The sequence below is a fragment of the Dendropsophus ebraccatus genome, chromosome 3, assembly GCF_027789765.1.
Source record: "Dendropsophus ebraccatus isolate aDenEbr1 chromosome 3, aDenEbr1.pat, whole genome shotgun sequence".
NCBI lineage: Eukaryota > Metazoa > Chordata > Amphibia > Anura > Hylidae > Dendropsophus > Dendropsophus ebraccatus.
In genome coordinates this window covers 40,631,847-40,656,425 of record NC_091456.1, presented here as the reverse complement: position 1 = coordinate 40,656,425, position 24,579 = coordinate 40,631,847, and the positions used below count along the sequence as shown (strand labels likewise).

Here is a 24,579-nt window from a genome sequence, read left to right as displayed (position 1 = left end):
AAACTTATATAAATTTGTAATTTACTTCTATTTAAAAATCTCAAGTTTTCCCATACTTAAGAGCTACTATGTATCCTGCAGGAGATGTTGTTTATTTACAAGGTGCTCTGTGATCCAATGTTTTCTGTAAAAAAAACATATTTCTGGCAGATAGTGTCACACAGGTGTATCTGTAACATACACCGAAAAGCCTCAGTCCACCCTGTGCCCTATACGTCCGCAGCTGTATCTTTAGACTGGCCTCTGCTGTTAATCTTTGTGAAAGAAGCACATCGGAGGCCTGAAGATACAGCAGCGGCGTGAAAGGTGGGCAAGTTGGTGGGGCTGACAGTATCACAGACATACCTCTTTGACGTAGTCAGTATCGGAATCACAATGGGTCTCCCTAAAGACACCAATGTAGCAAGCCAAAAAGCCAAAATAACCCACCCAGATTATACCAGGGTATAGTTTGGCCTAGGCATACTAGTACATACTTACCTAGTGTGCTGCTGCTGTGATCCCGCATCCTGTTCCACTGGCTCTCCCGCCCAGCTGCTGTGTTTACAGGTCCTGCCTACTCTGGCTGTCAATCATTCTGGAGGATGCGGTAGTCTGAAGATACAGCGGCTGGATGAGAGAGCCGGAGAACAGGATGCCGGATCACAGCAGCAGCGCAATAGGTAAGTATACACTGCTGCATGATCTGGAAGCTGACAGCACGGACGTAGGCATATTCATGCTGCCAGTTTGCCTTTGTAATTATCAGTCCCACATGCTTTGTTTACACAGGGACCTGTGAGGCTGATAACAACGACAGATAATCGTTTTGTGTAATAGCTCATGTTGAAAGGCAACGATCATGCACAATGTCGGCTGATCGTGGTCTTTCAGTATGTTCTAAAATCATGATGATGATAGCGATGGTCTGCTGCCCGTTGCTCCGTGTAACAGGAGCGGCGGCAGCAGACCCCTGCTCTCTTCCGTGGGCCACTCGGACAAACTAATTCTGGACTGGTAGAGATGAGCAGTGCTGATTTTTTATGGACTCTGCTCATTAATACTAATGTAGGAATCCTCTTGTCTATTCTAAGTAATAGGTTTATGCACAGAGTAGAGTTTCATAAGATCATTACTATTATGAATTCCCTTAATGTAACCAATATTTTCATTGGAATAAAAAAATAATAATAAATAAAAAAAATAATAATAAACATTGTTTTATTTGTTTTTTTTTTATTTTATTTGCTCAGAATTGTCTCTAAATGGTCTAAATAGCCTCATTGGCCCTGGTCTGCCTCCTAGGTAATGAGCATTTTCTTCTCCCTTTCTTCTTCAGATACCGGCATGCAGAGGATTACATCAAATTCGTTTGGACTACTTCTATGGCCAGCAGACTTTACTGTTCAATAAAATGGTCAACGAGGGGTTGTGGGGGTGTTTTTATTTGAATTAAAAAAAATTTCTAGGTGTGTTGTGTTTTCTTTCATTACTTTACAAACTTAGTAGGGGAAGCTGTCTGATAGACGGAATCCATTACTAAGTCGGGACTTAGTGTTAGCCGGCATAAAATGGCCAACACTAACCCCCCCCCCATTATTACCCCAGTACCCAATGCCACCAGTGGTCCTGGGAAGAGCGGGGTGCCAGTAGTGGGACTCCTGGACTGGGCGGCAGCAGGCTGGTAATATTAGGATGGGGAGGGCCTAAAATAAATGGCCTTTCCGACCCTGGCACTGCTAGGCTGCTGCTGCTGCTTGGTTTTTAACCTGGCTGGTTATGGAAAGGGGGGCATTCTATGCAGGGGGGTTTTAAATAAATAAATAATATAAAAAAAAACACATATGATTCCCCCCCCCCCCCTTTCCATAACCAGCCGGGTTAAAAACCAAACAACAGCAGCCTAGTAGTACCAGGGTGGGAAGGGCCATTTATTTTGGCCCTCCCCGGCCTAATATTACCAGCCTGCTGCCGCCCAGTCCAGTTAGTGTTAGCCATTTTATACCGGCTAACACTAAGTCCCGACTTAGTAAAGGATTCCGTCTATCAGACAGCTTCCACTACTAAGTCTGTAAAGTAATGAAAGAAAACACAACACACCTAGAATTTTTTAATTTAAATAAAAACACCCCCACACCCCTGGTTAACCATTTTATTGGACAGCAAAGTCCCCTGGTCATCGACGTAGTCCAAGCAAATCCAACATAATCTTCTGCATGCCGGTTTCTGAAAAACAAAAAGAAAAACACAAGCAAAATTAAACAAGTAAGGGGTTAAGTCCCTGGGAGCCAGACTGTAACTCCCATGCCTATGCTGGAGGTCACCCAGCTTTCCCTGAATCCTGTAAGGTTAACCCTTACAGGATCCTGGGAAAGCAGGGTGACCTTCAGCATGGGCATGGGAGTTACAGTCTGGCTCCCAGGGACTTAACCCCTGGGACCCAGACTGTTCTGGCACTGCACCTGCACCAGCAAGGAAGGGGCTTAAGTGCCCCCTTCCTTGCTGGGGCAGATGCAGGCCGCTCTCCATGTGTGTGTGTGTGTGTATGTGGGGGGTGATGGTAGGGGCTGGGGGTTACCTGCTGCCAGAAGTCCCGGAATGTCCTGGTAAGCCCTAGGGACATACCAGGACTGCTGGCAACTACCGAGGAAGAGGCAGCAGGTAACCCCCAGCCCCTACCATCACCCCCACCCCCCCATGGAGAGCGGACTGCATCTGCCCCAGCAAGGATAGGGGTACTTAACCCCCTTCCTTGCTGGGGCAGATGCAATGCCAGAACAGTCTGGTTACCAGGGGCTTAAGGCCCTGGGAGCCAGACTTTAACTTCTGATTAAGTCAGGGAATCCCATCTTAATTAAGGGATTCCCTGCTCCTGTACTGTAAGGAGGGGTGCGCTGTGCACCCCTCCTTACTGTACAGCCCCAGAGGGTTAGTAGTGATACTGCTGCATCACTACTTAACCCCTTACACTCTGTTATCGCACATGATAAATCATGCCTACTTTCAGCATAAGCTGAAGTAGGCATGATTGATGTATATTGGGGAAAAGTCGCAAAATTTTGCGCAGCTATGCGGTTGTGCAAAATTTTGCGACTTTTCCACTCCAAAAAAATGGCGTAATTTTTTTTTTTATAAATCTCCCCTATGGTGCAAAGTAGAATTGTAAATATATATATATATATATATATATATATATATATATATATATATATATATATATATATAAAATGAATTACAATACGGTAACAAGGTAAGTCTGTGCCTATGTTATTTATCCTATAGGATTCTGTATATTCATCTGAAGTTTATAGAATGTAGATTACTATTAGAGAGGAACGAAGCGAATCAAAATTCGCTGTGAATCAGGCCACCAATTCACTTTGCTCTGCAAAGCGAATTCCCGCCCATTCATTAAGGAAACTCACAAAAAAAACCCAAAATGGGTGTCGCACATGCTGTCTGGATTATCACTGGGCGTGAGAAAAGGATTAACCATAATGCCTAGCGCCCGTCCAATCAGCTGCAAACCCCTCTGTGATAGAATCACACATGGAATCTTGGTCCACAGATGTCATCATCATCAGGGCATAAAGATGTATTTGTTCCACTGACCCAGTGTCTGGTTTTATACACAGCTCAGCGGTCCAGAGGCAAAAGGTAGGTTACAAAGTCAGCCAGTAGACAGAAAGTCCAGACACTCAACGAGTACCCCAAAGCAGCGGCGACACTTACCAACAGTCTAGCAATTTACCTGCTACATAGACCCACCCGGTGCGACCAGTGGTGTAGCAGCTTTTCCGTCTTGGTGGCAGTAAATACCATGATGCCCTATGCACCAACAGTGACCATAAAGTGCGTCTGGGTTGGGGTTCAAACCCAGTTACTACTTTTATGCATTAGCACATGGAATGACACCACACTACTGCTTGGAAGAACCTGGAACCCCAAGTCACTTCTTGCCCGGAACTAAAAATTGGCTGCAGCTAGCACTGCACAGCCCATGTCAGCACGTCATAAGTCAGCAGCCTCCATTAGAAGCAGTGGGTCCCTAACATCTGCCTCCCCCATCAAGAACAGTGGGAAAACACTTCCATTGTTGAGATAGCATGTCGCTGTCTGAGACCATGACAAGAAGACTGCCAACACCTACCTCATGGCACAGAGTGCTTGCGTTCTGACACATGCATAAGGGACATTGGTAGGAGAAACAAGTGTCATGGCTCGGGGTGCTTAGATGGTATACAGCAGGTGGGCATTTGTTTTTTTTTCTGGGGAACTTGTCACAATGGCAAGGAGTGGTATTACCCAACCCTGGAAACACAGGCATTGGCACTGTAAGGGCAGCAAAATGTGTAGGTGCGGGTGCGGCTGAGGAAGGAGGGAAGAGTCCAGTACGTAAACATGGCGGAATCTTTTACTTAGGAACTTCGGTGCAATACAAGGTGGAACAAAACAACTCACTAGGTGCATGGGGGTGGTGGAAGTGTTTAAGGTAGTGTCTTTGAAGAAACAGTTGAAAGGAGAAGTACAGTTAAGCTTAAAGAAAGTGTAGCTTGACTGAGACTAGGTGTCTCAGGGGACCTTGTCTAATGTAAAAGAGTACTCTGGCGGGATAGTGTTGAGAGAATATTTAGTGTATTGTAGAGAATACTCATACTCATGGTTAGAAGCACAATGTAGAGAAGAATGTCTTTTTCCAAACCAGTTCAGGGAGTGCGAGGTTTTGTAGTATGAACCCCAGGTCTTTACAACTGGGTGTACCAAGTTAGTCGAGGGTAGATCAGTACTATATCGAAGCTCGGACTTCTACTGGGTATGAGTTTCTGGAACTTTTGTAGACTGTCATGACAACCTCCTATTAGTGGGGTAGTGTAGAGGAAAGAGAGGGAAGAAGTGTAGTTGGTTGTGTGGTGTGTGAGGCACCTGAACCTGATTGGTTAAATAGTAAACACAGAGAAGCACATATTTAACCATTTGTCCTGCAGCTGTGCTCTTAGAAACAGGAAAGAGTGAGACTCCAAGTGGTGAAAGTGCTAAAGGCACCCATCATCCAAGAGTGTGAGACATGACAAAGTTACCTTTACCTGGGTGACATAAAACTTAGTGGACCACACGTACCGGGACACTACACAAGTACTGGCTGGCCACCCTGGTCAACTCTCCTTTCCATTTGAAAGTGCCTAAGTCTTTCCCACCATCTGACAGGGATGCCAAAGTAAAATTATACTATTGTACCAGCTATTGTGTAGTCGCTTGTTTGAGGCGTACTAACAAGAAAACCAGCCTGAAGACAGAAGGACCCTTGGCACTTAATCACCATGACTGCTACTGAAGGTGTGAGGTGCAGCACTAGCCATGGTAGCTGGTTCAGCCTCCAGGCACTGATGAGCGACTTTCTCAAGGCACCTGAGGATAAAAACAGTAGGTTCCACACTGAAGTCTTCATCCTGCACCAGCTGAAATTCCAGGTGAAGTCATACCTGGAGTAACCCTTGCCCCTAAATATTTTTGACCCAGTACAGTTCTGGACAGAGAAGCTCGACATCTTGTGGTAACTGGCAGAGTCCGTTCAAAAAATACAAAGTATTGTTTCCCCTTACACCTCAATTAATAGGATATTGCCAAAGGAAATACCTATAGTCAATTCAGATATATAAATTCAAATTTAGTACTCATGCTGTAAACCAATTAAACCCTTTTCAACACAGGCACACAGCATCTACACCAGCTTAATAACTATCCAAAGTGTACTGTGTAATCCATGCCCCAAAGACCAGGATTATCCAGACACAAGTCCCCATGACTATGGTTTGCAAAGAGTACATTTCCCATGGGGTTCCATCCATGGTAATTGTGCCAAGGAATGTTACCATTTGTGTCCCATGTTTCCAGACATGCATGATGACTGGCTGAAAACCAAAACTATGTATCTATACAATCCATCCACAGACAGGGCCACTTAATTTAGTGGTTTTGGTGGTGTCCTTCCAGGAGCGACACCATGGCTGGGTTCTGCCCTGGACTTTTAAATGAGGGTCTACAGACTCTTTTTGTTACATGTTAAATTAAATCTAATGGGGTACTTCTTCTCTGTTATTGAGTGTTCAAACATTTTCTCTTTGATCATGCTATTGCAGTTTCCACAACCCAAGTAGGGGAAGCACCCTTTATTGGAGCACCCCAATGTCAACTGTACCCCCATTTTACAAGAAAGGCATCATCTAATATTTTTCATTCTCTTCTGACGATTTCCCTAACATGTCTACTCACTTTTGCATATGTAGTCACATATGTAATCCTAGGGCCTTCTTTCTCCTTCTGTCTGCCACTTATGAGTCCATCCCTCGGGGCACCCCCTTCTGTGGAACTTGCCACACATCTCCTCTAGGCATTCCTCTACCTTACTGGGGTCCTGCCATATTTTCCTTACCATTAGCAATTAGCTGTATGCCAGGTATAACATCATATGCTAAGGGTGAAAATTTTTGAAGTGCAAGAAATTATTCCTGGCTATGGGTATAAAGCAAATGTCAATAAAAAGCTTGTCTCCTTCCTTGTACACCCAAATGTCCAGAAACTGTATAGCTATTTCCAAGGCCAGCAGGAAATGTAATGTCATCATCGACCATGTTGTGATGGCTGAGCAGGCTGTCACTCCTGTCGGGAGAGTGACAGCTTGCTCAGCCAATCACTGGCAGTGGAGCTGTCCCGTCTCAGCTGTCCCATGGTAATTGATTTTTACCTAGCAAATTAATTCATAAATTTGCTGGCAATTTCAAATTATAAATGAAATTTGTAGTATATTTTTCTTTCAGTTTTGCAATTGTAAGCAAAAATTTGCAAAAGTAGAACGAAAATATGCCGTTTTAAGTAAAAATATAGTAAAACAGCTGGAGGCTTTAATGCAAGGGGATAGTGTATAATGCAATATAGCCACCAACTTTTTATTCCTTTTTTTTCTTTATTATTTATTAACTTAAAACAGCATTTTTTTTTTCAGTTTTGCTTTTAAAAACTAAAAATAGCAATAGCATAGTAAAAAGCTAGGAGCGATACTGAATTAAATGCAATCCCCTTGCCTTAAAGCAACCAGGTATTTTACTAAATATATATTTACTTAATACAGCCATTTTTCTTTTACAAAAGCAAAGCTGAAATTAAAATATGCTGTTTTAAGTTAATATACGTTTCGTTAAGTTCAGTTAAGTTCGTTAAGCATGTGAATTTTATGTCAAAAACTTTGGCTTGTGATTCGTGGGCTTCTTTGCATCTGTCATTAGATGCTATCTTGGGGAGTTGAGACTGGCAATGATGTGCAATGCTTAATTTTTTTATAGACTCCGCTCATTATTATTAATGTAGGAATCCTCTTGTCTATTCACAGAAATAGGTTTATACACAAAGTAAAGCTGTAAGGAACTTACCTTGTCCGGCTCCAGCGGCGTCTCCTTCCAGCTCGGCTCCGGCTGTCGGCTCGGGAGCGCGCCGCTGCTCCGCCCGCCGGAGCCGAGTGACGTCACGGAGACCCGACGGCGTCCCTAGCAACCGGGGACGCCGTGGGGTCACGTGACCGTCAGCTGGCCGGCCGGCACGCAGCTGATGTGTTTTGCACTCAGGCTGAGTGACAGGTCGCCCGGCCGCTCAGCCTGCAGTGCACCAGCTGCAGTGAGGCTGGACTCAGGAGGCCGGACCAATCAGCCTTTGGTCCGGGCTCCTGGTCCAGTATAAAGTTTCAGTGTAGCCAGCAGGTTATCGCTGGCTATTAGTTGTTTCTGATCCCAGCTCCCCAGTCCCTTGTATTCTGTCCTATCCTTTCTCATTTCGACTTGCCCGGATTCTGACCTTTTTGCCTGTCCCCTGACTCTCCGTTTGGTTCCGATTTTGTACTGCGTTGCTCGTTTGGTTACTGACTCGGCTAGTTGACTTCCCGCTTTGTGTTTGTCTGTCTGTCTGCGTTTTATGTTCTGCACGTATACAGCATAGGGATTGTCTTCGTGGTTGTCCGCGACCGCCTAGGGTCAACCGAGGCAAGTAGGCAGGTGACAGTGGGTGGGGTCAGAGTTAGGGCCCACTGTCTAGTGTCTTATCTTCACCTGCCATTCGTGACAGAATAGCCAGCCCAAAAATATTGTGTGACGTGTGCCAAGGATTTTTTATCATGGATCCTATAAAGGCGCTAGTGGAACAGATGCAGAATCTGAACACATTGGTTCAGAATCTCGCTGAACGGGTTCAAGAGCAGGAGGCTGCTCCTCGACAGGTTACGATGACCACGCCCTCTCCCCCTGAACCGCCTGTACAACTCCCGGAAAAATTTAAGGGGGATAGAAAGAGTTTTCGAACCTTCAGAGAAGGGTGTCGGTTGTTTTTTCGACTGCGTCCCCGTTCGTCAGGGGATGAGGCCCAAAGAGTGGGAATAATCATGTCCCTCCTGCAGGGTCCCCCACAAGAGTGGGCATTCTCTCTCCCTCCTAACGCCATAGAACTAACTTCTGTGGACTTTTTCTTTTCGGCCTTGGGACTATTGTATGATGACCCTGACAGGACTGCAGTGGCCGAGCGACAATTGACGTCCCTAAAACAGGGGAAAAGACCAGTTGAAGATTATTGCGCAGAGTTCCGCCAGTGGTGTATCCCATCGGGTTGGAACGACTCTGCTCTGCGTTACCAGTTCCGGGTGGGTCTCTCTGACCAGTTGAAGGACCTGTTAATAGCTTATCCTCCCCCTGAAACGTTAGAAGAGACCATGACGTTAGCCATTAGGGTAGATCGCCGGATGCGAGACAGACGAAGGGAGAAGTGCACCTCTGAACCCTGTAGTACCTCCTCCTCTCTTGTGTCTTTTCCTAAAAACCCCTCTTCCCTGCTGCCACCACCGGAGGAACCTATGCAAATTGGCGCCACCGATGCAAGAACTAGACGAGCCCATCGGATGCAGCATAATCTTTGCTTATACTGCGGCAAAGCTGGACACCGGGTTCGGGAATGTACCTCCAGGCCTGGAACATCGTCGGGAAACTCCAGCGCCTGAGTGACTATCGAGGGGGTCACTCAGGCGCACAGGTACCACTCGATAAGAATAAATTGATGGTTCCCATCTCGCTATGCTTGGGCGAGAGATGTATCTCGGGGTTTGCCCATGTTGACTCAGGGGCATCCGCTAATTTTATTAATTCCGGGTTTTGGTCCGGTCTGGGGGTATGCCCGCTTAAGCTTAAATGCCCGCTGAGTATCACGGGGGCGGATTTTACCCCATTGGCCCAAGAAAGAGTAAAATATATTACTCCTCCTCTCGAAGTGAAAGTGGGGTCGATCCATTCTGAGTGTCTGGATTTTTTGGTTATGGACAATTTGTCCTCTGATGTTATTTTGGGTTTACCATGGTTGACCCAACATAACCCTGTGTTTGATTGGGTAAACAGAGAACTTGTCCAATGGGGACCAGGTTGTGCCGCCCATTGTATTGCTTTGAATTTAACTGAATGTTCTTCGTTAGAAGGAGAGCTCCCTGAGTTTCTATCTGATTTTTTTGATGTCTTTGATGAAAAATCGGTGGACGAGCTACCCCCTCATCGTCCATACGATTGTGCTATTGATTTAGTTCCTGAATCCAAGTACCCGAAAGGACGCATTTTTAACTTGTCTAAACCAGAGAGAGAGGCTATGCGTGATTATGTTAAAGAGAGTTTACATAAGGGTCACATCCGTCCTTCCTGTTCTCCCCTTGGTGCTGGGTTTTTCTTTGTGGGTAAAAAGGATGGTGGCTTACGCCCTTGCATTGACTATCGGGAATTAAATAAAATCACGATTAATAATCAACATCCTCTCCCTCTGATTCCTAATTTGTTTGATCAGATTGTGGGGGCCCGGTGGTTCTCCAAAATTGACCTCCGGGGGGCCTATAATTTGATTCGTATAAAGGAGGGCGATGAATGGAAAACTGCCTTCAATACCCCCGAAGGACACTTCGAATACCTTGTCATGCCCTTCGGGTTGTGTAATGCACCTGCAGTTTTTCAATGTTTTGTTAACAATGTTTTTCGCGACTACCTGGGACGTTTTTTAGTGGTATACCTGGATGATATCCTGATTTTCTCTCCAGAAGCTTTACAGAGATTTTTGGGATTTGCTAACTATTACAGAAAATTTATTAAGGGGTTCTCAGTGATTGCTAAACCCTTAACAGATCTTACCAGAAAGGGAGCTGATGTGGATAACTGGACTCCTGAAGCCATTCTGGCATTTGACAAACTTAAAAGATGTTTTTCTGTAGCTCCGGTGTTGATTCAACCTGACTTTGAGCAACCTTTTATTGTCGAGGTGGATGCCTCAGAGGTAGGGGTGGGAGCTGTTCTTTCACAGGGTCCTGAAACTCTCACCAATCTCCGACCCATTGCCTATTTCTCTAGAAAGTTCTCCAAAGCAGAATGCAACTATGATATAGGCAATAGGGAACTCCTTGCCATTAAGTGGGCGTTCGATGAATGGAGGCACTTTCTAGAGGGGGCTAAACACAAAGTTAAGGTTTTAACCGACCACAAAAACCTTGTTTATTTAGATAAAGCTAAGCGTCTTACTCCACGACAGGCCAGATGGGCACTCTTTTTCACACGGTTTAACTTTGAAATCACCTTCAGACCGGGTTCCAAAAATGTAAGGGCAGATGCTTTATCTCGTAGTTTCAACGTCAATGAAGTCCCCATAAAGGAGTCTGAAACCATCTTATCTCCGGGGGTGGTGGTGGCTATACTGCAGCCCGATCTGGCTGCCCAAGTTGTCCAGTCTCAATCTATGGCGCCTAGAAATACCCCGGAGAACAAACTATTTGTTCCCCCAAATCTTCGTTTGAGAGTTCTGGAAGAAACACATTGTTCAGTTTTGGCAGGTCATCCAGGTATTGCTGGTACTAAGTATTTGTTATCTCGTCATTATTGGTGGCCATCTTGGGTCAGAGATACTAAGCTGTTTGTGGAGGCTTGTGAGATTTGCGCCAGGTCCAAGGTTCCTCGCAGATTACCCGAGGGACTTCTCCAACCCCTACCGGTACCTGCTAGACCTTGGACCCACATCTCAATGGACTTCTTAACTGATTTACCACCTTCTAAGGGTAAAACTGTGATTTGGGTGGTGGTTGATAGGTTCTCTAAGATGTGCCATTTAATTCCTCTCAGCAAGCTTCCTAATGCTCGTACCTTGGCTTCTCTTTTTATTAATCATATCTTACGTTTACATGGTGTACCAGAGAATATTGTTTCTGACAGGGGAGTACAATTTGTGTCTAAATTCTGGAGGGAGTTTTGTGGTCGCCTGGGCATATCCTTGTCCTTTTCTTCAGCTTTCCATCCGCAGTCCAATGGTCAGACGGAAAGGGTTAACCAGTCACTGGAGCAATTCTTGAGATGTTTTGTTGCAGGGTCACAGGAGAAATGGAGAGAATACTTGTCTTTGGCAGAGTTTGCCCTAAATAATCGTGAAAGTCAGTCTCTCAAAATGTCACCATTTTTTTGTAATTTTGGGTTTAATCCTCGTTGTTCTTCTGTACATGCGGCCGAGTCCATTAATCCATCCGCTGAAAAAATCTACAGAAAACTGTGCACAGTTTGGGCCCAGGCTCTTCAGAACCTGGTTAAAGCCCAAGAAAATTGTAAGAAACAATCAGACAAAAGACGTATATCTGGCCCTGAGTACAGGGTAGGTGACAAGGTATGGCTCTCTACTAAAAACTTGAGATTGAAAACACCATCTGGTAAACTTTCTCCTAAATATATTGGTCCTTATGCCATAGTAAAAGTCGTCAACTCAGTTTCGTTTAAGTTACTGTTGCCTAAGAGTCTAAAAATTCACGATGTCTTCCATAAGTCTCTGTTAAAGAAATATATTAATCCCGTGTTACCGTCTGCTCCCCCTGCTCCTTTGATTATTCAGGGTGAACTTGAATATGAGGTGGAGAGGATTCTGGATTCTCGCCGAGTTCAGAGTTCTTTACAGTATCTAGTTCATTGGAGAGGATTTGGCCCAGAGGAGCGCACTTGGGTAGCAAGTAGGGATATGCATGCACCACGTCTCATTCGGCAATATCATTTGCACAACCCGTCTAGACCAGGTCCTGTTACTAAGGGTCCTGAGGCCCCTCATAAGGGAGGGGGTAATGTAAGGAACTTACCTTGTCCGGCTCCAGCGGCGTCTCCTTCCAGCTCTGCTCCGGCTGTCGGCTCGGGAGCGCGCCGCTGCTCCGCCCGCCGGAGCCGAGTGACGTCACGGAGACCCGACGGCGTCCCTAGCAACCGGGGACGCCGTGGGGTCACGTGACCGTCAGCTGGCCGGCCGGCACGCAGCTGATGTGTTTTGCACTCAGGCTGAGTGACAGGTCGCCCGGCCGCTCAGCCTGCAGTGCACCAGCTGCAGTGAGGCTGGACTCAGGAGGCTGGACCAATCAGCCTTTGGTCCGGGCTCCTGGTCCAGTATAAAGTTTCAGTGTAGCCAGCAGGTTATCGCTGGCTATTAGTTGTTTCTGATCCCAGCTCCCCAGTCCCTTGTATTCTGTCCTATCCTTTCTCATTTCGACTTGCCCGGATTCTGACCTTTTTGCCTGTCCCCTGACTCTCCGTTTGGTTCCGATTTTGTACTGCGTTGCTCGTTTGGTTACTGACTCGGCTAGTTGACTTCCCGCTTTGTGTTTGTCTGTCTGTCTGCGTTTTAAGTTCTGCACGTATACAGCATAGGGATTGTCTTCGTGGTTGTCCGCGACCGCCTAGGGTCGACCGAGGCAAGTAGACAGGTGACAGTGGGTGGGGTCAGAGTTAGGGCCCACTGTCTAGTGTCTTATCTTCACCTGCCATTCGTGACAAAAGCTTCACAAGATCATTAGTTTAGTTTATTCATTTAATGCAATCAATATTCCCATTGGAATTTTAAAAGGTAATAAATATATATAATTTCTGCAGCAGCTCTGTTCATTGAAACCTAAACACTGACTGTAAAATATATAGGTAATGATGAATTACAATATGGTGACAGGGTAAGCTTTACGTCTGTACATATGCTATTTATCCTATATGATTCTGTATATTCTTCTGAAGTTTATAGAAAATGTAGATTACTATACATAAATATTTTCTATTTTTCTATGTTTTCTCACTAACCTTTAGGACCTGGGCAGACAAAAATACAACTCATTTAGAAGAATTTATTTTACTAGGCCTGGCGACAACTCCATTACCACAGAAGGTTCTTTTTGTGATGTTTTCTGTCATTTATTCCTTGACAATCACTGGCAACCTCATGATAATTGTCATCATTCACCAAGAGTCTTCTCTACACAAGCCCATGTATTTTTTCTTGGCTAACTTGTCCTTTTTAGAGATATTCTACACTTCAACTATTACACCGAATAGTCTGAAGAACCTTCTTCAGGAAAGCAAATCCATTTCTTTTGTGGGCTGCTTTGCTCAAATGTTTTTCCTTGTTGGTCCTGGAAGTTCTGAATGTGTCCTCCTTGCTGTTATGGCTTATGATAGATACATTGCTATATGTCAACCTTTGTTATATTTTACATATATGAATCCTTCTTTATGTGTACGACTATTGTGTCTATCTTGGGGTATAGGATTTTTAAATTCCCTTGTACACACTGTATATACAGCTAGTTTACCATACTGCAAGGAACACTTAATCCAACACTTCTTTTGTGACATTCCAGCACTGTTGAAACTTTCTTGTAGAGATACGTTTCCGAATGAGTTGGTATCTACTTTTGTTGGGGGAAGTGTCATTGTAGGTAGCTTCACGTTAACACTTCTCTCCTATATTTATATTTTGAGGGTTGTGCTAAGAATTTCCAGTAAAAAAGGAAGGCAGAAGACATTTTCCACATGTGGATCCCATTTAATGGTGGTAACTTTTTTTTTCGGGACTGTTATTTTAACATATATACTTCCAGGTTCTGATTCTTATAGTGAACAGAAACGGGTGTTATCTGTAATTTACTGTGTTATTACTCCTTTGATCAGCCCAATAATTTATAGCTTCCGAAATGCGGACTTTCAGAATGCTATTAATAAAGTGATATCACGGAAAAGGTTTGGATAAACATTATGTCATAGAGGGGGAGACACTAGAATGCCAGAAGCTAGCAGTTCTCCATGACAGTGTTTCTCCATTTTTCTAGACCCAGCATGTCCATATGTTACATGAAAGGCAAATTATTTGAATGGCTATTATGCAATGCTTTATATTCCTTACAATTGCCCCTGCAAGTAAAATATAAGCTTAGATGTGACTTCTGGTTTACCACAGTGGATTCTGTACGTTGGACACAAGGCAGTCAATTGATCATCATGTTGGCATCATTTTGTCACAATGCGTTAATGGAGCAGGAAATTTAGAAATTTGAGAACATAAAAATCAATCCAGCCTTAGCTGACTTCCAGTCATCTGTGTCTAAGCAACAAGGTTCTATCCCCTGCAAAGGTATACTTATTTTTTTCCCACCCGTATTGACTCAACTTGTTATTCGACCATTCTTCCTGACCTGTGCCTGTGACCTGATATCTATGTCAGCAGCTGCCAATAGTGACCACACCACTGGAAGTTCTAAGCCACAAAAGTACACAACCCTTTGTTAGGGTTAAGGGTGAAACTCTAGCGGCTTCTTAGATTATGTCCTTTGGCATGGTTCCAGGTAGGGATGAGCGAACCGAACCGTAACGAACCAGATTCGTTACGAACTTTGCAAAAAGTTCGGTTCGTCACCGAACCGAACTTTGAGAAAGTTCGTAACGAATCTGGTTAAAATAACAATAACAAATAAAATCAAAGACATCCAAGACATCTTTAGAAAGTGATGCAAACACCTCTAGAATGCGTCTGGGAAAGCAGGGAAACAGTATTAGAGGAATCGGCATTACGGGGTTAGCGATCCTATGCAGTAATGCCGACTCCTCTAATGGTTAATATATTTAATTAATAAAACACATTTTCGTTGTAATAAAGTCACTTTCGTTGTTCAATAATTTAATTAAAATGAATCCATCATTGTGCAATTAAATATACTGTTAAAATAAATATATATATATATATATAAATAAATGTATATTTATATATTTTTTTTTTTACAGTATATTTAAGTGCACAAGTATGGATTCGTTTAAATTAAATTATTCAACAACAAAACTAATTTTATTACAACGAAAATGTGTTTTATTAATTAAATATTAATTATTACAGTAAACTCTATTGAAGCCGTTAATTCATATTCCCGGTAATAGAGCTTTCTGTCATAATTAATACTTTACTTTAATTAAAACATGAAATGTTTCTTCTAATTATGCTATCACAATAGCATTATTAGAAGAAACATTTTTAATTATATGTGCGCTCAGCTGATCAGCTGATCGGCTGAGCGCACATATAATTATCGGGTCCGCAGCACAGCGACTTCATTGTGCTGCGGACCAGCTAAGAGGACACATCGGGACATCAGAGGGTGAGTATACAGCTCACTTAACCCCTTCCTTGCTGGTATGGGTGCAGTCTGACATCAGTCTGGCCCCCAAGGGGTTAAGGGGGATGCAATACATCCTCCCTTAACCCCTTGGGGGCCAGACTGTAAGCAGCGATCTGTATGGGTGTTGTGCTCCTCTAGGTGTGTTTTTTGTGTGTTTCTCCCTTTTTGTTTTTCAGATATCGGTATCCTGTGGATTACGTAGGATTCGATGGATTACGTCGATGATTAGCGGTTGTTTGAATTTTTTTTTTTTTTTTAAATGGTCAATAAGGGGTGTGGGGGTGTTTTTATTTGAATAAAAAAAAATTTCACTTGTGTCTTGTCTTTATTTCTTTACTTTATAGACTTAGTAGTGGAAGCCATCTAATAGGCGGAATCCATTACTAACTCGGGGCCTAGTGTTAGCCGGTATAAAATGGCTAACACAAACCCCCCCATTATTACCCCAGTACCCAATGCCACCAGGGGTACTGGGAAGAGTCGGGTGCCAGTGGCCCCGGAGAATCAAAATTGGCGCTCCTGGACTGCGGCGGCAGCAGGCTGGTAATATTTAGGCTGGGGAGGGCCTAAACCAATGGCTCTTCCCACCCTGGTGTTACCAAGCTACTGTTGCTTGGTTTTTAACCAGGCTGGTTATGAAAATAGGGGGGACCCTATGCGTTTTTTTTTTAAAATAAATAAATAATAAAAAAAAACGCTTAGGGTCCCCCCTATTTTCATAACCAGCCGGGTTAAAAACCAAGCAACAGCAGCTTGGTAACACCAGGGTGGGAAGAGCCATTGGTTTAGGCCCTCCCCAGCCTAAATATTACCAGCCTGCTGCCGCCCCAGTCCAGGAGCGCCAATTTTGACGCTCTGGGACCACTGGCACCCGGCTCTTCCCAGTGACCCTAGTGGCATTGGGTACTGGGGTAATAATGGGGGGGGTGTTTCGTGTTAGCCATTTTATACCGGCTAACACTAGGCCCCGACTTAGTAATGGATTCCGTCTATTAGACGGCTTCCACTACTTAGTCTATAAAGTAAAGAAATAAAGACAAGACACAAGTGAATTTTTTTTATTCAAATAAAAACACCGATATCTGAAAAACAAAAAGGGAGAAACACACAAAAAACACACAAACAGGAGCACAACACCCATCATTGTGAGTGGTGTTGTGCACCTTACAGTATGCAGCATCTTTACAGATCACTGCTTACAGTCTGGCCCCCAAGGGGTTAAGGGAGGATGTATTGCATCCCCCTTAACCCCTTGGGGGCCAGACTGATGTCAGACTGCACCCATACCAGCATGGAAGGGGTTAAGTGACCCCCCTTCCTTGCTGGGATGGGTGCAGTGCTGGGGAGGGGGTGGGGAGAGCTGTATACTCACCGTCTGATGTCCCGATGTGTCCTCTTCGCTGGTCCGCAGCACAATGAAGTCACTGTGCTGCGGACCCGATAATTATATGTGCGCTCAGCCGATCAGCTGATCAGCTGAGCGCACATATGATTAAAAATGTTTCTTCTAATAATGCTATTGTGATAGCATAATTAGAAGAAACATTTCATTTTTTAATTAAAGTAAAGTATTAATTATGACAGAAAGCTCTATTACCGGGAATATGAATTAATGGCTTTAATAGAGTTTTCTATAATAATTAATATTTCATTAATAAAACACATTTTCGTTGTAATAAAATTAATTTCGTTGTTGAATAATTTAATTTAAACGAATTCATACTTGTGCAATTAAATTTACTGTAAAAAAATAAATATATATATATATAAATATACATTTATTTATATTTATATTTATTTTAACAGTATATTTAATTGCACAATGATGGATTCGTTTTAATTAAATTATTGAACAACGAAAGTGACTTTATTACAACCAAAATGTGTTTTATTAATTAAATATATTAACCATTAGAGGAGTCAGCATTATTGCCGGCTATTTTTTTTCCCCCACTATTTTTGCACTTTGATTTTTTCCACTTTTTTCATTGTAATAGCAACTGCAACTTCCCAAAACTATACCCTATCACACTCCCACTATTGTAGCTGCAATTATTCAGCCGTTATTGCAAGGTTCGTTTTCGGTTCGGTTCGTAAGAATCCGAACTTCAGGAAAGTTCGGGGGATCGATTTTCAAAAGTTCACTCATCCCTAGTTCCAGGTTATACATAAACCAGCAAGAAGGAGTCAAAGCATTTAAGAAGATGTACTGTTGTCCCATCAGTCATCCAGTAAATAACACCAATAACGTTGTCATCCAGGAACTGCCTGAATGTTCTGGCCACTTAAGCCGGACATTGTCCTGCATCGGGAGGAACCGAACGGCCCACTGAACCAGTGTAAGGTCTCAAAATTACTCAGAGGATTTCATGCTAGTTCTTAAAGGATAACTCCCACAAAATTTTTTTTTTTTTTTTGCTTATTTAACACACATTACAAAGTAATATAACTTTGTAATGTGGTTAAATACCCAATCTGGCCCCCTTCTCCCACTTTCAGAGATTTATGTTGGCTATCTGAACCTGTCAAGTTTGATGTTACAGGCAGAGTAAAGTCCTTTGTGAAGAGAACAAAATGCCAGTGGAGGACCTCTTAATTTTGGTTCTCTTTGGTGAATGCCATGCAAGCTTCACAGTGCTGGGCTGTGAGTACAGTTCTCACTAGAGAATGTAGGGTCCTCATGCCACCCTATTTTTTTGGCTTGGTCTAGCGGTTACCACACCAGGGGAAGTTGATTCAAGTTGATTTGCTTATATTTCCCAACTGGATAGGTTGAGGTCCCTAAAGTTTAGTTGACCTGATGTAATCCTGTAGTGCTTACCCTCCGGCTACTCTGGAGGGAAATTTTTTTAAACCAACTGTCATCAGAAAGGTATACAGATTTGTAAATTACTTCTCTTTAAAAATCTGAAGCCTTCCAGTACTTTTTAGCTGCTGTATGACCTACAGGAAGTATCACACATGAGTTATGTTGTATACATAAAGGGGGAGATTTATGAAAGGGTGTAAATATACACCTGGTGTAAACTTCCCACAGCAACCAATCACAGCTCCTCTTATATTCCACCAGAGCTGAAAGCTGAGCCGTGATTTGTTGCTGCGGGCAGTTTATACTAGGTGTATATTTACTTTCATAAATCTCCACCAAAATGCACGGGTAAACATTTTCTTGAAGTCTATACAAACTTACATCATATATTTCTTTATATTCGTGTGGAATTTATATATATGTGTGTGTGTGTAAAACATGTACATTACTATATTTAAGTATTTACCATTTCTCAGCACAACAGCACTGTTGCTGCTTTCACTGCTATCAAATATTGTCTATCCTAGGCCCTTAGGGGTCAAACAGAATGCTGCTGCTTCCACTTCCATCAAATATTGTCTATCCTAGGACCTTAGGGGTCAAACAGAATGATGCTGCTTTTACTTCCATCAAATATTGTCTATCCTAGGCCCTTAGGGGTCAAACAGAATGCTGCTGTTTCCACTTCCATCAAATATTGTCTATCCTAGGCCCTTAGGGGGTCAAACAGCTACTGCTTCAACTGCCATCAAAAACTTGCTAGACACTTTGGGGACAAACGGAGAGATGCTGCCACTGCCGTCAAAGATGTCTGCCCTAGGCCCTGTGGGGTCCCTGAGACTGCTCCTCCTGCTGTGCGCCCTCTTCTGGAGCCATTGATCTTTATATTGTCTAAACTTGAATTTGTAGCCACTTTTAACTTCAGAAGCCCTGTGGGGTCATGGAGACCGCTGTTCACAGCTGTACCCTGTGTCATATGCCCAATAATGCTGCTTAAATTCCCCTAGAATAGGAAAACAGAGACATTTTTCCACTGTTATCTGAAGCAATCGCTGCTACTCTTTCTTTCCCTTTTCTTTCTCCGGCCATGTTCACACAACGTAAGTTTTGAATTAATCACAGCTGTTGTTGCAGATTCACAACAATACCCGTGATTAATTCAAAACTTACGTGCAGTGCAGTTAGAGGGAATCCCGGCCGGAGTGTATACACATAGTTAACACTGTGGCCGGGATTCCTAGCGGCTGCACAAAAAACTGACATGTCAGTTTTGTGCAGCCACTATTCATTGATTAGAGGCCTCACAAGCCTGACAAGTTACACAATGAAGTGTGCAGCTATGGTGAATTGGGAAACGGGCCCTGCATCCCAATTCAGCACAAAGGAAGATCATCCGGCCGATACTGGGGATGATTTTCACGAACACCAGTCATTCTGTCACCTGGCTGGTTCACAGAACCGCCTCACAGTGTACTATCTAAGCTGGGTGTGCAAATGGCCACTCCATGCTGCTGCAGCTGAATTCCTACACAATCATATCCCACCATTCTCACTGTTGCTCTGTAATAGTACCACTTTTGTAGATGTTAAAATTTAGCTGATGTTTAACATTTCATTTAGGTTCGATTCAGATTGAAACTGAAATTTAGGGAAAAAAAATGGCTAATAAACTAAATCAAATTTCTTAAAAGTCCGCAATTTTTTTTTTAAATACTGTTTCTTATCTAAATAGTTTAAAAGCTCACTTTTTTTCAAATATTTTATTGAATTTCTAAAAACTGTGATTACTTTCTTCTTTGATTTTGCAATTCCCTCCTGTGCTGTACTGAGTCTCTAGTGCTCCACCCTCTTGACCCTGAATCTGTGCTGCCTGCCTTGACCCACTTTCTTGATATTGACTCCACCTGTGCCTGACCTTATGTAACATTCTGTTTCTCCAGTGCCCATTTAGTGTCCCAGTGGGATATGTTCTGAGGTGTTCTTTGTTTTCCCCACTAGATGGCACTACTGTGTTTTTGTATACTCTGTTCCTTCCACAGTGGAGTGAGACACTGGGTTAAACTGTTGTATGTCACATCTTATATTTATTATCACAGGTGGTTATTTTCCCTCCTTTTATCTCTCCTATCACCACTTTCCTTTCTTCTGCACACATCAATCCCCAGGCTGTTTTGCCCTATAAAAGTACGTTAGTACCTGGTGGGAGTGAGTTGAGAGTTAGTTAGTTAGTTCTTTAGTCAGTTCACTATAGGGAACCACACAAGAGACAGTTTCTGATGCAGTGAAGCTTAGGCCAGGACCCTTGTCAGGGACCAAGAGACAACTTATTTTTCTATTTAAGTAACCGCTAGCATGCAGTGCTAGACGCCTCAGGAGGAAAGGATCACCTTGTCCATGCCAGGGATATTATCGACACAGTATGGGCAGTGACCTTTATCCATGTAGGCACTCACCCCAGTGGAACAAAGCTGCAGCTTTCCTACGTATTCCACTGCATAAAATACGGCTGTCCTGAAAGGATTCGGGAAGTTTGCTTCACCCAGCACAGGGACCTGGGCCTCGCTATCCTTATAGGATGGGTAACCCAAAACTGTAGGGAATTAGGAAGTCAGAAATGTGAGTACGAGTTTTATCTTCTTCTTCTCTCAACTACACTATCCCGGCAGAGTACAAAGCTACATTGGACAGGGCCGTGGCTGTCAGCCCTCACAGTGACACGGACTGCTGACTATGCTACCTGTCGGAATCCTGTTGCCACCTGGTCATCTAGGCCATTCAGATGGTTCTTTCTGAGAAAAGTCACTAAATTGGAGATTGTGGTTTACTAGAGGGGATGAGCTTGCTTTGGAAAAGTAGCAGTATTTTGGAGGTCATGTGATATCTACTCTATAAGAATCTGGAGTATCTCCACACCACCCTCAGACTGAAAGAGGTTGATCACCCACGACCCCTTTTAAGGTAATGCTTCGGGAGGGGGTGGGTGAAAAAATTTCCAAACAGGCTTCAACTATGCTGCCCACATTCTGCTGCTTCGATCCCCTGTTGTGCTGCAGCTTCTGGGTGATGTCTCAGGCCTACTCAGCCATTCAGTGGCAGAGGTAGGACCATGCTGCAGCTGCTTAATGGCTAAGCGGCTTGCAATGTCATGTCTTAACAGCCAGAAGCTGCCGCACACATGGGGACCAGAGCGGCGGAATGTGGGCAGCAGCACTGGAGCCAGAGAAATAAGTGCATGTAATTATTTTCACTCACCCCCTCCTTGGGCATTGCCAAAAAAGGGGTCCCAGACAGACAATCCCTTTAAAGGGATATTCTATGATTTTTTTTTTTTATATAAGGCTGGGACTGCTGTAAAAGAAGAAACAAAAGTCATACCTACCCTACCCCTCTGCTGGTGACATGTTGGAGCAGGACCTGCCTGCTTAGCTTTTCACTAGCGAAGACAGGGCATCATAAATCTAGACCAGCACTCAGACTATAAAGATCACTAAAAAATAAAACTTAAAGGAAAAGTCCCATGAAATAAAACAAACAAACAAAAAGGCAGGAGGTGCAGGGAAAAAAAATAAACAAAGTATACTTACCTATCCTCATTCCCTGTAGCGCCACTCCCAGGTCCAGTTTTAATTTTCATAAGACTTTCCTTTTATGTATTTAATAAAGTACAGATTTTAAATAAAATTTGATTAAAATTAGGACTAGATTTTATTTTACAAAATCTAGTCCTAATCCTAACTTTAAATCTTATCTAAATGTGCACTTTATGTATTAAATAAATAAAAGTTAGGTTTTAAAGTTAGTTTGGTCTTCATAGGCTATTGGTATAAATAGCTTTCGCGATGACCATGGGACCTCTATTTGTTGTGGCTATGTAGTATTTGGGCTCAATTTGGGCTCTCAGATATTACTAAGACCCTCTCTATGCCTTAAAAAAATAGAAAGGCCCCCCCCATCTGTACCCTCATATAGTAGATAAGCACTAGGTGGCTTCATATAGATGATAGGCCCCCACTGTGCCTGCATATAGTAGTCAGCCCCTCTGTGCCCCAATATAGTAATTAGGCCTTCTCTGTCCATTTGTATATTAGTTAAGAACTGTCAGAGCATCCATATAGTAGTTAGGCTCCTCTGTGTGCCCATATAGTAGTTAGGCTCCTCTGGCTCTATATAGAAATTAGACCAATCTGTGCTTTCATGTAGTAATTATTCTCCTCTGTCTCCCCATATTGTAATTTTTGCATCCATATAGTTATTAAGCCCCCTGTTTATCCATTTATTAGTTAGGCCCCACTTTATCTTTATATAGTACAGATTTCCCTGTTCCCCCAATGTAGTATTTAGACCCTATTGTATCTTCCATATAATAATCAGGCCTTTTTGTGCTCACTTATAGTATTTCGGCCCCTTTGTGCCTCCATATATTTTAAGCACTCTCTGTTTCCTCACATAGTAATCTGGTTCCCTTTTTGCCCAACAAAACACAACAATCACTGAACTCAAGGAGAACAGTGAGAAATTCCTGCTTCACACTGACGAGGGGCAAATACCCCGAAACTGCAGTCTGTGGATGGATGCCTATCCTTGGTAACCCTTGTCTTATGTCGTTATACTCGCCACAGAGTTAGACTTTGACTTACAGGGGCCACCCTGTTGTTTCCCTATTTAGGTCCCAAAGCTCGCAACAGAGTGAGGACCTGAGGGACTACGTATCAGGGTGGTTTGGTGCTCTCCCCACTAGGAGGCACCCCTTGGCAATGGGCTTCCTTCTCTGGAGAGAGGGATATCTGGCTATTCCCGTGTTTTGAGACTCGTAACTGAGGCTCCACGGACCCCTGTTTTGCATATCCCTTTTTGCCCACATATAGCAGTTAGGTCCCCCTGTATCCATATAGTAGATAGACCATTCTGTGTCCACGATATAGTAGTTAGGCCCCCTCTGTGCATTTATATAGCATTTAGGTGTCTCTGTGCAAGTACCCTCCCCGCCAAAAGGTAGTATCCCTGGTAGGTAGGCATCCCTCTTGTAGGTAATCCCATCCCAATAGGTATTATCCCCCATGTAGGCCTTCCCCTGTAGGTAATCCCACCAGTATGCAATTTTCCCTATGTAGGCATCGCCCTGGTAGCCCCCCTTTAAGCATTCCCCTGGTAATCCTTTGCTAGTTAACCCCCCCCCCCCCAGAAGACTGTGTCCCCAAATTAAGCACTGTAAGTTAGCCAGTGCTTCCACCCCTAACCCAGCAGAGAGCATCCTCCATTTGGCATCTCCTCCCCTGCACTCTTTGTGCCCTCATATAGTAGTTAGGTTTCTACTGTGCCCTTATATAGTAGTTTGGCTCCCTCTATGCCCCCATATAGTACTTAGGCCCCTTTGTATCTATATAGTAGTTAGGCCACTCTGTGACATATATAGTAGTTACCCCCACACACACTTTGTGCATTTAGACCTCTCTGTGCAGGTACCCTCTAGTAGGTAGTATCCCTTGTAGATAGTCATCCCTCTTGTAGGTAATCCCCCTGATATGCAGTATTCCCCATGTAGGCATCCCCCAGGTAGCTTCCCTGGTACTTATCACCCTCTCCAGTAGACTGTGCCCAAAAATTAGGCATTGTTAGTTAACCTGTGCTCCAACCCCCACCCCAATAGATAACATCCCCCATTAGGCATCTCCTTCCCGGGTAGTTTACATACCCCCTTCTCTCCTCATCACTCGTGTGCAGGAGCACTAAGGGAGAGAGTAGCATCTTGTGCTCAGAGGCCAAAGGCTGCCATGACATTTCTTTTCTTTGATGTATACAATGTTGTCTGCTGTATGTAATCGCCCAGTCCCCTAACAAATGTTGCTACTGGTCAGCTTGGTTTTAAAATATGTGTGATATTTGTCTATGATAAAATGACTACAACTGGCACATATGCTTGAAATGCGATGGAGACTTTTTAAATATTCTTGCATTCTTTCTTATTAACAAGATGGGAGCCTTGAGCGATGGTTTGCGGACCTCTTAGTGCACCTTTAATCAGATGCTAAATTGGAGAGCTGAGACTTACAAAGATAAGCAGTGCTGTTTTTTTTTATTGTAATCCTCTTGTGTATTCTTAGAAATAGGTTTATACACAGAGTCGAGCTTCACAAGCTTATTATTATAATGAATTCCCTTAATTCAACCAATATTCCCTTTGGACTCAAAAAAGGTAATATAATAGATACATATAATTTCTATATCAGTTAAGTTCATTCAAACCTAAACACATGGACTGTAAATATATATGTAATAATGAATTACA

The 24,579-nt window shown here is 43.3% G+C and overlaps 1 protein-coding gene across 1 annotated transcript in view; it reads left to right on the top strand.

The window, feature by feature from the left end:
- The first annotated feature begins 375 nt into the window (after positions 1 to 375).
- The window catches only part of LOC138786455 (olfactory receptor 5F1-like), a 38,195-nt gene continuing 13,991 nt past the window's right edge, over positions 376 to 24,579 (top strand). Inside the window, exons 1-3 of the mRNA XM_069963443.1 lie at positions 376 to 444; positions 550 to 662; positions 13,128 to 13,307. Coding sequence (XP_069819544.1) covers positions 376 to 444; positions 550 to 662; positions 13,128 to 13,307 — 362 coding nt within the window. The remainder of the gene's footprint in view (positions 445 to 549; positions 663 to 13,127; positions 13,308 to 24,579) is intronic.